The sequence below is a fragment of the Taudactylus pleione genome, unplaced genomic scaffold (genome assembly GCF_031769625.1).
Source record: "Taudactylus pleione unplaced genomic scaffold, aTauple2 ptg000378l, whole genome shotgun sequence".
Lineage (NCBI taxonomy): Eukaryota > Metazoa > Chordata > Amphibia > Anura > Myobatrachidae > Taudactylus > Taudactylus pleione.
The window spans coordinates 4,710,821-4,728,207 of record NW_028284779.1 but is presented as its reverse complement, the minus strand read 5'-3'; the positions used below and the strand labels follow the sequence as shown (position 1 = coordinate 4,728,207).

General features: G+C 46.4%; 1 protein-coding gene across 1 annotated transcript in view; it reads right to left on the bottom strand.

The window, feature by feature from the left end:
• ZFAND3 (zinc finger AN1-type containing 3) overlaps window positions 1-17,387 on the bottom strand; it is a 193,899-nt gene that overhangs the window by 106,873 nt on the left and 69,639 nt on the right. Inside the window, exon 2 of the mRNA XM_088445363.1 lies at window positions 4,643-4,683. Within this exon, the coding sequence (XP_088301489.1) occupies window positions 4,643-4,683 (41 nt within the window). The remainder of the gene's footprint in view (window positions 1-4,642; window positions 4,684-17,387) is intronic.

Here is a 17,387-nt window from a genome sequence, read left to right as displayed (position 1 = left end):
TTGTTTACATTTGTATTCATGCTAAACTCTTATTAGTCTCAAATACAATTACAATCAAGACATCTAAAGAAGGAGCAACATTGTAGCGACAAAAGATGATAATGGCCCTATAATTGTGGCTTAAATGCACATTATCACATACACAGTAATGATCACATTTCTGTAACAGTTACGGAAAACAATCTGTATAAATTGGTCCCCACGCGTTTCTACAGCCACATTGCACCATACACACATTACCAGAGGCAGAGAGAAAGTGGTGCTATTAGTGTCTATGTGCAGACTCTGTGTGGACTTCCTGATGAGGGAAAGGAAAATAAACACTACTTCAAGCTCTATTTAACAAAGAGTGACTAGAACCTAATGATGCATTGCATGACTATCCAAACACACTGTAATATAACAGTCTATACCAATGAAGGACCATCCATTCCTATGATGCAGTTAATCTAGAAAACAGAACTACAGAAACAAATGTAACTTTTTTTTTATGACAAATAAAACTGTTTGCTGGAGTTTCACTTTGGAAAGCAATTAACATGCAGCGTTGCTTGGGAATTAATTTAGCTATTTAACACTAATTTGACAGTGAATGAATCTTCATGTAATGTGTTACCTTAGGCCGGGGGAAGGGCAGAGCAGTTCACTAAGATTCAATCCATTGTGTATGATAAAACGCACAAAGCCGCGCGGCCATCAGAAGCGCAGATTTAGACTAAATTCAAGTAAACACATATATGAAGTGGGGGAAAGGGGGAAATAAATAGGCTGCATTTTAAATCGTAATAAAACCAAAACAACCCCCCCCACCATGTTTTACACAAGTCCGTCAGACTATAAGGATGTTCACCCATCATCACTAATGTACACGGCTTATATATTACTGAAGGACACCCTGGGCAGTGGCATTGCGGATGTGTTATTCCTGTCAGCTCTGCGGCCCAGTGATGTCTACGCACAGTGCCAGACTCTGTATACGACTTAGTAGAAAAATCGTCTTTTCACCGGTGAGCATAGCGCATAGCACGAGACCCTCACTCAGGAAAGGAGGAAACTACTGATCGGATGGGAGACCTCAACGGAAAATGGTGCACAGGTCACGGTTCAAAATCCACAATTACCATATAAAATATAAACAAGCTATAAATAATGGTCCAACATTAAGGTGATAAGTGACAATATGGCTTTAAGAAACAACAACGGCGAGTAGGACAGGCGCTGTAACCCAGAATCCAACGTTTGCTTGGTTGCTATGAGTTATTGCTTGGTTGCTATGAGTCATCTCTGCTATTAATGTGGTCAATCGGATAACACAGCAAAACTACCGATACAGTATAGCACTAGCTGTCATTTACATAGAACATTTCTACGGACAGTCTACTCACTGTGTGCTGGAATGTAATCACATCACATGTGTAGGATTTGCTGCCCTGCCATGCTGCAGTTATAATGGTTCTCTCAGAAACGGAGCACCCCCACTGCTAATGCTCTGTGTGTGTCTGGTGTGTGGTGCATTATAGCATACCCAATAAAGGGACTTCATTCCGAGTGCTTGAAGAATCCTTGCCGGACTTTAGAAAACAATGAGCACTGGGCCCAGCATCCGGCAAGACTGGAAAACACACAGATCATTCTTCTAAAGTGGAAGGAAATACAAGTAAGCCTCACACAAACCACCACATTGCAGGGATCCACGCAAACTGCAATACGATATGAGCCACGGAAGAGTAGGTGAGAATATGTTGCCGACACACGTTTCTTGGGTTCACCTCTGTGACAGATCAATGCACTCCTGCCTAACAGCACTTCCATAGGAACGCAATGCAAAGTGCTTTGTCTGTCTGACTAGTCTGAAAAAATGAACAATAAAACTAAATTTGACTCCCATACAGACTTCATATTACAGAACAGAGCTTAAAAGATCGCTATTACTGACACACTGGGAGACTATCAGTGTATTGTCAGTACGGGGGGGGGGGGGGGGGGGGGCGCTTTGGAAACCATTCACCCTCCCCTCTTAGGATTAGGCCAGGTCCCCAGTGATATTGGCCTGAATCAGTGTGCAACCAAAATAGAAGTACAGTGCAGTCAGATGGACACCTGAGCTGTGGTCCTCCTTCCTTTTGCTTAAAGGGAAAGGCCTGACTTCCTCCACACTGACGTTGATAAAACCGGAGGATTCTGGGAAGACAGCTCACGGTTACCCCTGACTCACAGGGAAGTCTGTTTCCTCCAGACGTCTCATGCTAAATGGTGCAATTCATAGCAAGCATCTGCAAGTACAAGCCTTTATTATTAATTTCCCAGGAATTACAGAGCCCAGGCTGCTAGGAAGAGCGTGCCAGCGACTAAGTGGGAATTTATGTGGGTGTACGGTGACCTTTCTCCGGTGAATTCTAGTAAATAAAAGAAAAATGTCATGATAATGTCATGGTGCAGAGTAATATTGCCGGAGAGAAGCCAGGTGAACGCCATACACCCCCCCCCCCTCCAATATAAAGTTGTCTGAGGAGCTGGAAGTCTCAGATATAAAACAGCTACAGGGGCTGGGGTCACCTCATCACACCGTCCTCATAGTGTCTAACACAATGTGACAGCTATAACAGTCACATCTCCATGAGATATCCTGTCAGCGCGAGACATAACAATCCCTCACAGTGACGGTGTCCTGGCTCCCAGAACCTTATGCACCTATTATCACCACCATTAAGTACATGAAACATGAATAATAACAATCATTGCATAAGTGAGTAGTTATCAGTAATGGTACATTATGGAATTGGCTGCAAAACCTTCTTTTAATAGGACGGGGGGCATGGGTCAGGCGTATGCAGGGAGGGGGAGGGGGACGAGCTCGGGCCCAGTGAGCAAGGGCCAGGTGAATGCCACAGAAGGGGGGCACAGGTCAGGTGTACGCCGCAGGGGGAGGGGCAAGGGCCAGGTGTAAGTCGCAGGGGGGGGGGAACATAGGCCAAGCGTACTGGGCGGGGGTTTGGGGGGTAGAACGGGCCAGGCGTATTCCACAGGGGAGGGAGGGGGCATGGGCTAGGCGTATGCAGCAGAGGGGGGTGGGGGGGTGGCAACAGCCACATGGGAGGTGCCAAGAACCAGGCGTACTCCACAGGAGGGGCACGGGCGAGACGTACTCTACAGGGGGGCGCAGGCCAGATATATACCACAGGGGGGCATGAGCTAAGCGTATGCCACGGGGGGGCACGGGCCGGGCGTATTGCCGCATATGCTTCTTAAATAAACAAAGCTATTACCAAAACAAGAACATTGAAGAGATTGTTTTTCTAACATTTATCAGAAATGTACAAACCTGCTTACTTTGTTACTTTGGCTATCAGCACTGTCCAATTATGTGTTTTGTTTGCTTTTTCTTTTTTTTTTTTTTATTTAACTAAAACGCAATAAAAAAATTTCTTTATTAAAAATGTACAACCCTGATTTTAAGTAATAATGTACCACTAAACTTCAAATAAAGCTCTGCAGATCCAAGAGAGTATGAGAGTGGCCACCCGTCCCTATGGGGGGGGTGAGATCTGACAAGTGCAGGCCTCTTATCAGACCTAGAGCGACTGCTGACAGTGCCAGGCAGCAGGACGTTTAATGGACACAGGGGGCAAACTTACAGTATATTATAGGACTGTCATTTTATTTACAGCAAAATGTAAATATTACTTCTTAGCTTTCAACTTGGTGAGTGCGTTCAGAGAAAGAAAATCATCTCATAACGGGTAATGACAAAAGTCTGTTGGTCTTAAAAACAGTCCCAGCTTTCTGCTGCCCCTAAACTCCACATACAATGTACAACACGTACAGTTCCGATAACGCTTTTAGGCTGCGTTTATCATCCGTAAGAGACCCTCGCGCTCAAACCCTCCAGTGAGGCCAAAAAAAGAGACAAAGTACTTTAACTAAAACCTTCCTTCCAACTGAACTAGTAACTACTGTAAGTAATCCACCTCACACCTACACAACTTATATTATTTCCCTCCAGTACAGTGTTTTATTGGCTGGTAAATGGCTAGGTTATAACTTCCTATGTCAGTTGCTGCAGGTGGAGAAGTTGCATGCATGCAGATAAGCATTAGCCATGCGGAAACAGACTCCCAGAATATGGGCCTGATTCAGACCCGCTCGCTAGATGCGGCCGCTCACTCCCAGTGTGTGCAAATTCCGCTAAGTGACGTCAAGGCAGGCGATCGCACGGCAAGGCATAAACACGCCCACTATGCCTTGGCGTGCAATCACTTTGTGTATGCAGACGCCCACCAGGCTGTCTTTAGAAGCCCACTAGCGTACGTCATCTCCAGGAAGTATATACAACCATCGGTACATCGGGTTCCATCGGAACTGACCGCAGCGCTTGCCGATCGCTTGGACTAGTTTGCGCACGCGCACTGCGATGCATTCGCAATTGCATAACAATCGGCCAGGAACGAGCGAGCGGGTCTGAATCAGGCCCTATATTTGCAGATCGCACATTGATTTCCTGTCTTGGCAATGAAAGAAGTCACACGAACACATGACAGAATCTCTACGGTCCATGCGTCTGGATACAGGAACATTGTGCAATGTAGACAGTGGCTGAACAGACTATAGGCTACCAGGATACAAACAAGTGCTCAGTACTCACCCGCAAAACATTTTGAACAGAGATTCATCGTCTTACTGGACCTGTGACAAGAAGAGAACAAAGGATTAAATAAAACCGTTAATAAGCACAAACCTGATTCAATCTGCCACTAAACCCATGAATTTCTGTCTCTGGGGGGAGAACACTGAACATCTCAGGGAGACGGGTGTTTGGGAGCAGGGACACATGTGGTAGTCAATGCTGTCAGTCAGGGGGGTCAGTGAGAAAAAAAAAAAAAAAAGAACAATATCATAATAAGGACTCACATTACCCAGAATAAAAGGGTGTGCAAGAAACTCCCTGAGCAATGATGGAGAGAAATGAGGGCGGAGCTTAGTGTACGGGGAAAGTGTGGGATCCGCAGCACCACTGTAAGACAAATAGCAGCATTCTATACCGGGTATGGGTAATTCACTGTATATATGTACGTAGATCCCTGGGAGCACACATTGTTTATCCATTTAGCTTCCTGACCAATGTTCATGAGGCCTCATTAATATGCACGAGGTACTGACTATCCAGTGAATTCCTAGTGAATTGATAGGTTACAGTCTCATGAAAATGAATTTGTCCTTCTACATGGCTGTCACCACTATACATAAAGTGTTCTCCACAGAAAATGTTGCCAGCCGGGGGGCATCAAGAAGTAGCCGGGCGGTGGGGGTATTCACAGTAATAAAATGTTTTAAATCCTGACCTTAAAATGATTTAAACTTGAAATAACAATTTATATATTAATTCTTCTCTTCTTCTTAGAGGCCCAGTCATCTGCAGCTTCATCATGATCTAAGTCTGTAGGATCTGGTCCTTCTAGTGAGATCAGCATCACGTTATTTAGTGCTGGCACCAACAAATGTATTTTTGATACAGCCCACAGATACAGTCCCCACTTTCAGACTCCCAAATACTGTGTCTCCACAGATTGTTTTTTCAGCTCCCACACAGGGAGAGTGGCCGCAGGTTTACTCTTTTTAATCAGTTCAGGCGACTGTTCCCGTCTGAACAGTGCGCCCCTGGTTTTATACAGGGGGTGGGATCTGTGCCCTCCAGCCTGACGCCACTCTTGCACTGTGATAGACAACTTCCCCCGTCCCAATGCCGCATCCCCTGCCCGGCACTGTCCCCCGCCCCAATGCCACGTCCCCTCAGACACGGACCCGCCAATGTGAAGAACGTGACGTCGTCGCAGCTCGGCGTCACAGCTGGCATCCGTGGCAACAAGGAAACGTTGAGGGTGACAGTGGACGTGACGCATTGGGGCAGAGGGGGTACCGGGCTGGGGACGAGGCATTGAGGCGGGGGAGAGTGCCGGGCAGGGGTCGTAGCATTGGGACAGGGGGAAGTGCCGGGCGGTAGTTGTTACTTGCCGCGCACTGCGCCCGCAACAAACAGCCTGGGGAGAACGCTGGCATAGGCCCACTTGAGGTAAGATATGCCTTTTATGTTACAGATGGTCGATATATAATCATCCAAGCTCCCGATACATACTACATTAGACTTAAATATGAAGCCTGTGCATGCAACATGTAAAGAAAGAAAAAAAAAAAAAACAATTATCCAGGCACCAGACGCACAGCTACAATATGTAATGTGAAGGTAAAGTGTCAGCGAAGCACATTGGCTTTCAATCACTGTGGATTGATGGTTAATGACATACCATGTGATTGCAGCCATTCTGTCCTGGTTAGTGAGGTCACCGGTTCCTGGACTTTATAGGCTGCAATGGCTTCGGGCCACAAAATAGATACCTACAGTAACTGGGGGAGTAAGGGACCATACCCCACCTGACCATCTCCCACTCAGTCGCTACATTGCCACTTCCTGCAAACAGGACATTAAGTAGGACATCTACCGATTGCTGCAGTTTCGGAAAAGCCTCAAGTATTTATAATTACACCCTGGGATTCCTGGTCTGCTCCCCATTGCTGGGGAACAACGTCCCCTTATTACAGAACAGCGGAGGCTGCCGTACGACACGTTAATAACAGCATTTTAAATAAAACAGTAAAGAGACAAAAAAATAAATTTGTCAAATCTCCCGGAACAAGGTTTCACACTGTGCCAAATGGTCGTTTTATGCCGGCGCTCCAATCTTGGCACAGCGCTGAGGAATAGAAAATGTTAGTATAAATATTTAGAGTATTCGCCTGGGCAGAGGGGATAAGCAGTCCGATTCGTCATGCCAGCCACAAACGCAATGACAGGCTCCGAGAGCCCACCAGAAGCAGAGTATTTCTGTTATATCATCATTCAATAGGGGTCTGGGAAACTTTAATTTAAACAAAAATGACAGGCTGAACTTATTTGCAGATAGAGAAAATGATATAAAATATACAATATAAAATGCTGAGTATAATGAGCCTGATTCCGCAAGGATCGTAACTGCGATTACGCATGCAATCGGGCAATTGTTGCGATCTGCATATGCATCGGAGTGCGTGAACCAGCCACTGCCATCGGGACTACGCAGACCCATTGCAGAGTGATTGACAGGAAGTACCTTTTGGGGGAGGTGACGGGAAGGATGGGGGTGGTCGACGAAACACAGGTGTGCCAGTGCATTTGATCGCCGTTACAAGAGCGTGCATAAAATTAGCCACTGCGATGCCCTACACAGCTTGGGCTTTCATTGCGTGCGATGAGGTTAGCAATTCCTGAGTAAGGTCAGAGCTTGTACAAGTGTGCGTGAGGCTGCGTTGGTACTCTATGGTACCCATGGTTTCGCAGTCTTGCCAAGTATTACAGATGTGTGTACAGCATAGCGATCGCAGAGGATTAGCAGGTCTTCGCAGTGAGACTGCGTGCGTAATCAATATATTGCATTCGCATTTGCGATCCGTACTGACTCAGAAACATGGATGTTAGCTAATTCTAATTAAATTAGACAAGTACATATAATAGCGCGCATTATTTTATTTACTAAGTTATTTAGATAGCACTCATACATATTCCATAGCAATTCACAGATAATAATTGTCCATTCACAACAGTCCCTCTGTAGCTTACAATCTGTATCCCCTGCCCATGCACACCCGCATACACACTAGGGTTCATTTTTGTCAGAATCCAATTGACCAGTATATTTTTGGAGTGTGAGTGGCAACCCGGAGTCCGCGGAAGAGACCCACACAAGCATGGGGAGAACACTCAAACTCCACAAAGCCAGGAGCCTTGGTGGGAATCAAACCCAAAACCTCAGTGCTGTGAGGCAGTAAATCTTATCACTAGGTTACCCAAACGTTAGCATGTTCCATGTCCCTGATAACAGCTCACATGCTTATACAGTGCCTTGCAAAAGTATTCACCCCCCTTTTGCTTTTTACCTTTTTTGTTACATTACAACCTGTAATTTTTTTTTTTTTTATCTGAATTTTATGTGATGGATCTGCACAAAATAGTCTAGTTTGGTGAAGTGAAATGAGAAAAATATATATATAAAAAAGAATCTTTATAAATAAAATTCAGAAAATTGTCATGTGCATATGTAATCTGGCTATATACATTACAGGCGACCACGGCCCTCCGGTCACTCGGATTTCCCTTTTGGCAACATTATTTTTATGTTCTTGCTGACATTACACCATATAGTGGATTTATACAAAGCTTGTTTTTGGATATAACCAGCAATTGGACCTTGGAGTGGTCCCATGTTATAACTTTTTACTTTCATCGACTTTCCACTTCCATCACCGTGTCAGTGTAGAGATTTGATTCATGTTATTTATGTATTTATGCATTCACTGTTTATTGGGTTTTTTCCAACCCTGAAAATAACCAAATGTAAATTCCAATATGGAGTCCTTTAATCGCATCTTAAATACAATAATCAGTCTCCTAAAATTCCTATAATTTGTTTCTCTAAACCCACAGGAACCCATTATTCAAGAACTGAAACACAGAGGCGCCTACTTCCCCTATGAAGAAATAATTTTTGTTCATCGAAAATGTTTTTGAACTTTACTAAACAGCCGTGCGTGCCGGTCCATGCTGAATGCAGGAGAGATAGGGGTCTATTTACTAAGCGGTGTTAGGAGAAGTGAAAAGTGATAAGGTACCAGCCAATCAGCTCCCAACTGCCATCTCACAGGCTGTGTTTGAAAAATGACAGTTGGAAGCTGATTGGCTGGCACCTTATCACTTTTCACTTCTCCTAACACCGCGTAGTAAATAGACCCAACCGTCTGTAATGTAACCAAGTTTGCGCAACTTTTTACTTCCATTTGAGTCAAACTTTATTCAGCAATAAAAGTATTTTTCTGAAGTATTTTCTTTTTTCTCATTTCTCTGAGAGATATAAAATACGTGTACAAATGCGCATTCCGCGACGGCAGAGCAATAGTTGGGAAGGAAAAAAATAAAATAAATCCCGTCCAGGAAACAAACAATAATACAGAACAAAGAGCCTTTGTTGTGGGCAATCAAAAGACACAGTGAACAATAAGACCATACAAGAAAGCAGATAGATTATCCGGTCCCCGGGCTCCGCTGCCAGCGCACAAAATAAACTCGGAGAAGCAGAAAAGTTTGAATATAATTGTTTGGAGGGATGATTTTTATTAACAACCTGGGCTCCTGTGTAGAACCGTTGTGTCTTCATATATTAGCGAGGCAGCCTCTATAAATAGCCTGCAAGTAAAGGGCAATGCCAGCACCAAATTACATTTATCCACCAGTGTATAGATAAAGGACGAGAACATGTATACGATTGATTGCAGGTTAGAAGGAATAAAGAAGTGCACCTTTACAGAGCCTAATTAAATCCATTAAATAGAAGTATCTGGCCTTAGATTAACAGGTACAATTACAGCCCTTCTAAACCTGCAGACCTACCGGGCACACGGGTGGACTAGTGAATTATACACTAATTAACATGTGAATAGAGGACACCCAACACAAGCAGCCGTCCTGGTCTTCAGTAGCACACATATGAAGCCTACGACAGCTGCTGTTTGTAGAGCACAGACAGAAGGAGAACCCATGTGATAAAGCTACACTATATAGGACCATGCAGGATCACACAACACGGCCTGGTCAGTTTCTATTATCAGGAACACATAGATGAGGTTGTATCATAGCGCAAAAAAAATAAAAAAATGTAAGACACATTGGGGAGGTGAGAACAGAATTACTCTGCTTATGTATAGGGTAAGGGAACCAGAACAGAGTAGCTCTGCTCACATACAGGGCGAGGGAATGTGCTGCCTCGGTTCATATTCGGGGTAAGGGAATAAGAAGAGGATGCCTCCATTCATATACAGGGAAAAGGAATTAGAGGAGGGGGCCTTTGTTCACATGCAGGGTGAGGGAATGAGAAGAAGGCGACAGTTGATATTCAGGGTGAGGGAATGAGAAGAGGATGCCTCCGTTCGCATTCAGGGTAAAGGAATGAGATGATGGGACCTTTGTTCATATACAGGGTGAGGGAATGAGAAGGTGGGCTCCATTCATACACAGCGTGAGGGAATGAGAAGGTGGGCTCCATTCATACACAGCGTGAGGGAATGAGAAGGTGGGCTCCATTCATACACAGCGTGAGGGAATGAGAAGGTGGGCTCCATTCATACACAGCGTGAGGGAATGAGAAGGTGGGCTCCATTCATACACAGCGTGAGGGAATGAGAAGGTGGGCTCCACTCATACACAGCGTGAGGGAATGAGAAGTGGGCTCCACTCATACACAGCGTGAGGGAATGAGAAGGTGGGCTCCACTCATACACAGCGTGGGGGGATGAGAAAGTGGGCTCAGCTCATACACAGCGTAAGGGAATGAGAAAGTGGGCTCGGCTCACACACAGCGTGAGGGAATGAGAAAGTGGGCTCGGCTCATACACAGCGTAAGGGAATGAGAAAGTGGGCTCGGCTCATACACAGCGTAAGGGAATGAGAAAGTGGGCTCGGCTCATACACAGCGTAAGGGAATGAGAAAGTGGACTCGGCTCATACAGAGAGTGAGGGAATGAGAAGGTGGGCTCGGCTCATACACAGCGTGAGGGAATGAGAAAGTGGGCTTGGCTCACACACAGCGTAAGGGAATGAGAAAGTGGGCTCCACTCATACACAGCGTGAGGGAATGAGAAAGTGGCTCAGCTCATACACAGCGTGAGGGAATGAGAAAGTGGGCTCCACTCATACACAGCATGAGGGAATGAGAAAGTGGGCTCCACTCATACACAGCGTGAGGGAATGAGAAAGTGGGCTCAGCTCATACAAACCTCGGCTCATACAAACCAATAAGGAGGGGGGCTCCACTCATACAGAGAGTGAGGGAATGAGAAGGTGGGCTCGGCTCATACACAGCGTGAGGGAATGAGAAAGTGGGCTTGGCTCACACACAGCGTAAGGGAATGAGAAAGTGGGCTCCACTCATACACAGCGTGAGGGAATGAGAATGTGGGCTCCACTCATACACAGCGTGAGGGAATGAGAAAGTGGCTCAGCTCATACACAGCGTGAGGGAATGAGAAAGTGGGCTCCACTCATACACAGCGTGAGGGAATGAGAAAGTGGGCTCCACTCATACACAGCGTGAGGGAATGAGAAAGTGGGCTCAGCTCATACAAACCTCGGCTCATACAAACCAATAAGGAGGGGGGCTCCACTCATACAGAGAGTGAGGGAATGAGAAAGTGGGCTCGGCTTATACACAACGTGAGGGAATGAGAAAGTGGGCTTGGCTCATACACAGCGTAAGGGAATGAGAAAGTGGGCTTGGCTCATACAAACCATTGGGGAATAAGGAGGGGGGCTCCACTCATACAGAGCGTGAGGGAATGAGAAGGTAGGCTCGGCTCATACACAGAATGAGGGAACGAGAAGGCGGGCTCCGCTCATACACACCATGGGGGAATGAGGAGGTGGGCTATGCTCACACACAGAATGAGGGAACAAGAAGGCGGGCTACGCTCATACACCGTGTGAGGGAATGAGAAGACTGGTTACACTCATACAGACCATGGGGGAATGAGGAGGTGGGCTATTCTCACACACCGTGTGAGGGAACGAGAAGACGGGCTACACTCATGCACCGCATGAATCATTGAGAAGAGGTTGTCAGAGTTCACATTTAGGGTGAGAGAAAGAACAGGGTGTCTCCGCTCACTTACAGGGTGAGGGAATGAGAAGAAGATGCTTTCACCCATATACAGGACAGAGGAATGAGAAGACGATGCTTACCCCCATATACAGGACAGAGGAATGAGAAGACTATGCTTTCACCCATATACAGGACAGAGGAATGAGAAGACTATGCTTTCACCCATATACAGGACAGAGGAATGAGAAGACTATGCTTTCACCCATATACAGGACAGAGGAATGAGAAGACTATGCTTTCACCCATATACAGGACAGAGGAATGAGAAGATGATGCTTACACCCATATACAGGAATGAGAAGACGATGCTTTCACCCATATACAGGACAGAGGCATGAGAAGACGATGCTTTCACCCATATACAGGACAGAGGAATGAGAAGACTATGCTTTCACCCATATACAGGACAGAGGCATGAGAAGACGATGCTTTCACCCATATACAGGACAGAGGAATGAGAAGACGATGCTTTCACCCATATACAGGACAGAGGCATGAGAAGACTATGCTTTCACCCATATACAGGACAGAGGAATGAGAAGACTATGCTTTCACCCATATACAGGACAGAGGAATGAGAAGATGATGCTCTCACCCATATACAGGACAGAGGAATGAGAAGACGATGCTTTCACCCATATACAGGACAGAGGAATGAGAAGACGATGCTTTCACCCATATACAGGACAGAGGAATGAGAAGACGATGCTTTCACCCATATACAGGACGAGGAAATGAGAACTGTTGGGCTGTCCATTGCTAAGAGTTAGGAATGAGAACATGCCTCCGCTCATATTCAGGGAGAGGTAGTGAGATGGGGGGTGACTTCATTTTTGTAATTAAGTAATCAAACTTTTTCCCCCCACTGTATAGCAGCACATTAGCCGTCATACATTTCTTTCACTGGTAAGTTGATGAACCATCAGACAAGACATCCTTCCTGGCCTGGCAAGGAGGGAGACTACCCCTAGCTAAAACAGAAGAGGCATCAGGAGCAGCCAGGAGGGACTTTCACATGACAATCAGCAGCTTAATATTCAAGTCAGCGCTCAGCGGCCGCTCTCTGCGACATTTGCATATCCTGTGCGTTGATTACAAAACATCCAGCTGTGTTATAATAATTTGCTGGAGAATTTTATATTTCCTCAAAGGGAATGTAGCAGAGAAGTGTCCTAGCATAAAATAAAGGACAAACCGGGTAGAGACTGATGGAAAGAACATTGGAATGATTGCGTTACATAAAGGCCCCCGCTCTGAGGTACAGACCTGCACTGTGTATCTAAAGACACGTTTGTCAGAAATATCAAGAAATATAAAAAAATACTGTATCTGTAGGTGAGTGTATGAGAACAGCACGTGGTACTTCTCCAATACCGGAAATATACACACGTGTGACCCTATAATACAGTTACATGTCACAGTTTGGGGGTCATATGGGAAATATTGCCATACCCCATTTTGCAGGCTCAGCCATGTGTATATGTCCTTACATCAGATGAAAAGCTGGTTTCTAGCCAAATCCTATGAGTGTATATATTGGGCAGCACAGATGGTGTAATGGTTAGCATTACTGCCTCACAGCACTGAGGTCATTGGTTCTATTCCCACCACAGCCCTAACTGTGTGGAGTTTGTATATTCTTCCTGTGCTTGCGTGGGTTTCTTCCGGGTACTCCGGTTTCCTCCCACGCTCCAAAAATATACTGGTAGGTTAATTGGCTGCCCACAAAATTGACCGTGTGTGTGAGCATGTGGTAGAGAATATAGATTGTAAGCTCCACTGGGGCAGGGACAGATGTGAATGGTAAGATATTCTCTGTAAAGCGCTGCAAAATATGTGTGCGCTATATAAATAAATAAATAAATATTGGGATTGGCCTTTAGCAATGTTGTAACCTAGTGGTATGTACTTACATTAATTACTTACTTTCACCAGTGTGATGTGGTTCTACCATTTATTATTATACAGACTTTAATTTAAAGTGATTGACAGTTAAAATACATTTTTGAATAAAAACCACAACCCCCCTAGGCTTTTAGCCTGGAAAGTGAGTATATCCAGAACTGAAGAAGTTCCATTGTCTGGAACTGGGAACAGAGAACAGTTGTGATGTACCAAATCCACAGATGTGTCCACACACACGCACCAAATAGCCCTGTTTGGCGCAACATGAGATATGGGACTCAGCCGCGCCACGTGTCTTCTGCACTCAATAATTTACGCAATTTGCGTCTTTCTCACACTGCTAATGTGACAGAAGCAAAGGTATGCTCACCCTGTACACCGCTAGTGTACCTGCGTGCTACAGCAGTGCTAGAAGGATGCCGATGTGAGACAAAGGCAAGAGACCGGGGACCAATAGGACTGACGTCATGCATCGTGCAAATTTACACTGCCGCGATTGTGAGAAAAGTGCAAATACTAAGTTCCCAGTACACTACAAGTGTGTTTGTGGGTGGCTGTCTAGTGAAAAAGACGCTATGCGGCACAAAAAAAGATGCTAAAATGCAAATTAATGAAACTGACTGTGGCGTGACATCTACATCACGCCAAGCGTCTCGCGCCATATGGATGAATGAGGACACCTGTAAAGCTGAAAGAGTATAGTAAAAACTATTACAATCCTTTGGAAGTTGGCTAGAATGAAAGGAATTATAGTCACTAGGCCTGATGAACGCCAATTGATTGTATGCACTCCATCAGGGCACACTTGTACACTTACATATACTAGTAATAATCATCAGTGCACACTATCGCTACTTGTACACTTACATATACTAGTAATAATCATCAGTGCACACTATCGCTACTTGTACACTTACATATACTAGTAATAATCATCAGTGCACACTATCGCTACTTGTACACTTACATATACTAGTAATAATCATCAGTGCACACTACCGCTACTTGTACACTTACATATACTAGTAATAATCATCAGTGCACACTATCGCTACTTGTACACTTACATATACTAGTAATAATCATCAGTGCACACTACCACTACTTGTACACTTACATATACTAGTAATAATCAACAGTGCACGCTATCGCTACTTGTACACTTACATATACTAGTAATAATCATCAGTGCACGCTATCGCTACTTGTACACTTATATACTAGTAATAATCATCAGTGCACACTACCACTACTTGTACACTTGCATATAATATGAGATATGGTAACTTACCCTTGTTATCTCTATTTCTACGAAGTCCATAGGGTTCCACAGGATACCTTGGGGTATAGGTGTGACGTCAGTCATCGGGCACCAAAGAGTTAAGCTTTCAGCCTCCCAGGATGCACTAGGTCCCCCTCCTATACCTTGCCCCCGAGCCAAGGCATCTCAGTTAGTTACCAAGCCATAGGCCGGAGGAGGAGGAGGAAGAGAGAGAACAAAGATCTGGACACATACAAGAATCACATTCTCACCAGAGGGAGACGGAAAACCGGTGACCAGAGCAAAGCCCATCTGCAGCACAGGTGCGACAGGGCGGGAGTCCTGTGGAACCCTATGGACTTCGTAGAAATAGAGATAACAAGGGTAAATTCTTACCATATCTCATATTTTCTACTTCAGGGTCCATAGGGTATCCACAGGATACCTTGGGGATGTCCCAAAGCAGTATCCTTTAAGGGTGGGGACGCTCCTGTGCAGAAAGGAGAATCCGCCGCCCAAAGGAAGCATCCTGAGAGGCGAAGGTGTCAAACCTGTAAAACCTCACGAAGGTATGGACAGAGGACCACGTAGCAGCCTTGCAGATCTGGACTGCAGAGGCACCACGTCGAGCTGCCCACTAAGGACCCACAGACCTAGTGGAATGAGCCTTCACAGAAGGAGGAACCGGCAGGCCTTCATGAAGATAAGCTTCAGAAAGAGCCATACGGCTCCAGGCTGCCAAAGTTTGCTTTGAAGCAGGCCAACCCTTTTTACGGAAGCCATAGAGGACAAACAAAGCGTCCGACTTCCTAAACGAAGAAGTGCGGTCAACATAAGTCCTTTAGGCCCGCACAACATCCAAAGAGGCCTCACCCACGGAAAGACCCGGTGAGTTAAAGGCCGGAACAACGATTTCCTCGTTAACATGAAACTGGGAAACAACTTTGGGAAGAAACTCGGGCCGAGTGCGGAGCACTGCCCTGTTCCCATGAAAAACCAAGAAAGGGGGTCTACAAGAAAGAGCCCCTAACTCAGAAACACGTCTGGCCGAAGCAATAGCCAGAAGGAAAACAGTCTTAGCTGTTAGCCATTTAAGATCCACTGAGCCCAGTGGTTCAAACGGCGGTCCTTGGAGAGCCCTCAGGACCACAGCCAAATCCCAAGGCGCCACAGTTGGAACACCGGGCGGCTGAATGCGGACAACACCTCGCATAAAGGTGCGCACATCCGGGATTGTAGCAATCCTACGGTGAAACCAGACAGACAGGGCCGAAACCTGTACCTTCAAAGAAGCAAGGCGAAGCCCATGATCTAGTCCCGCTTGTAGGAAGGCGAGAATCCGAGACAGACGAAACTCCCGCGGTGCATAACCTCTCGGTCGACACCACTGGAAGAACGTATGCCACACGCGATGGTATATCCTCGCGGAAGACGGTTTCCGAGCTCGCAACATGGTACGCACCACAGAGCTGGAAAACCCCCGGGACCTCAGCATGGCCGTCTCAACAGCCACGCCGTCAAAGACAGCCGAGTCAGGTCCGGGTGAAGACAAGGACCCTGAGACAGAAGGTCCCGTCGTAGCAGCAACCACAGAGGACTGTCCACGGACAGACCCTGAAGGTCTGAGAACCAGTGCCGTCTGGGCCACGCGGGAGCTATCAACAGGAGCGTCCCTCCTTCCTGTTTGAATTTCCGGATTACCCGTGGAAGAAGGGAGACCGGAGGGAACAGGTATGCAAACCGGAATGCCCACCGGACGGACAGAGCATCCACCAGAGACGCCCCTTCATCTCTTGTGCGAGACCCGTACACCGGCAACTTGTTGTTGTGCCGGGACGCCATGAGGTCGATCTCTGGAAGACCCCACCTGTCCACCAGCAGTTGAAAAACGTCCAGTGCAGGGACCATTCCCCCGGATGAACGTCCTGGCGACTTAGAAAGTCCGCCTCCCAATTTAGCACTCCCGGGATGAAGACCGCTGATATGGCCGGAAGATTGCGCTCCGCCCAAACCAGGATCCGAGAGACCTCTACGAGAGCCGCCCGACTGCGGGTTCCTCCTTGCCTGTTTATGTAGGCCACGGTGGTAGCGTTGTCCGACTGGACCTGTACCGGGTGACCCTGGAGAAACCGATGTGCCTGCTGGAGAGCATTGAAGACCGCACGGATTTCCAAGATATTTATGGGAAGCTCCGCTTCTGTCGGCGTCCACCTGCCCTGGAACAAGTGTGGACCCGAAACCGCTCCCCAGCCCCGAAGACTGGCGTCCGTTGTCAACAGGACCCAATTTGGAACCCTGAACGGACGTCCCTTGTTGAGGTGGGTCGTCTGTAACCACCAAGCAAGGGACAGGCAAACCTCCGGGGTGAGCACAATCGTCTAGGACTTCAGAGACTGAGGCAGCCCGTTCCACTTGGACAGGATCAGGTGCTGCAGAGGTCTGGAGTGAAACTGGGCGTATTCCACCATGTCGAACACCGACACCAT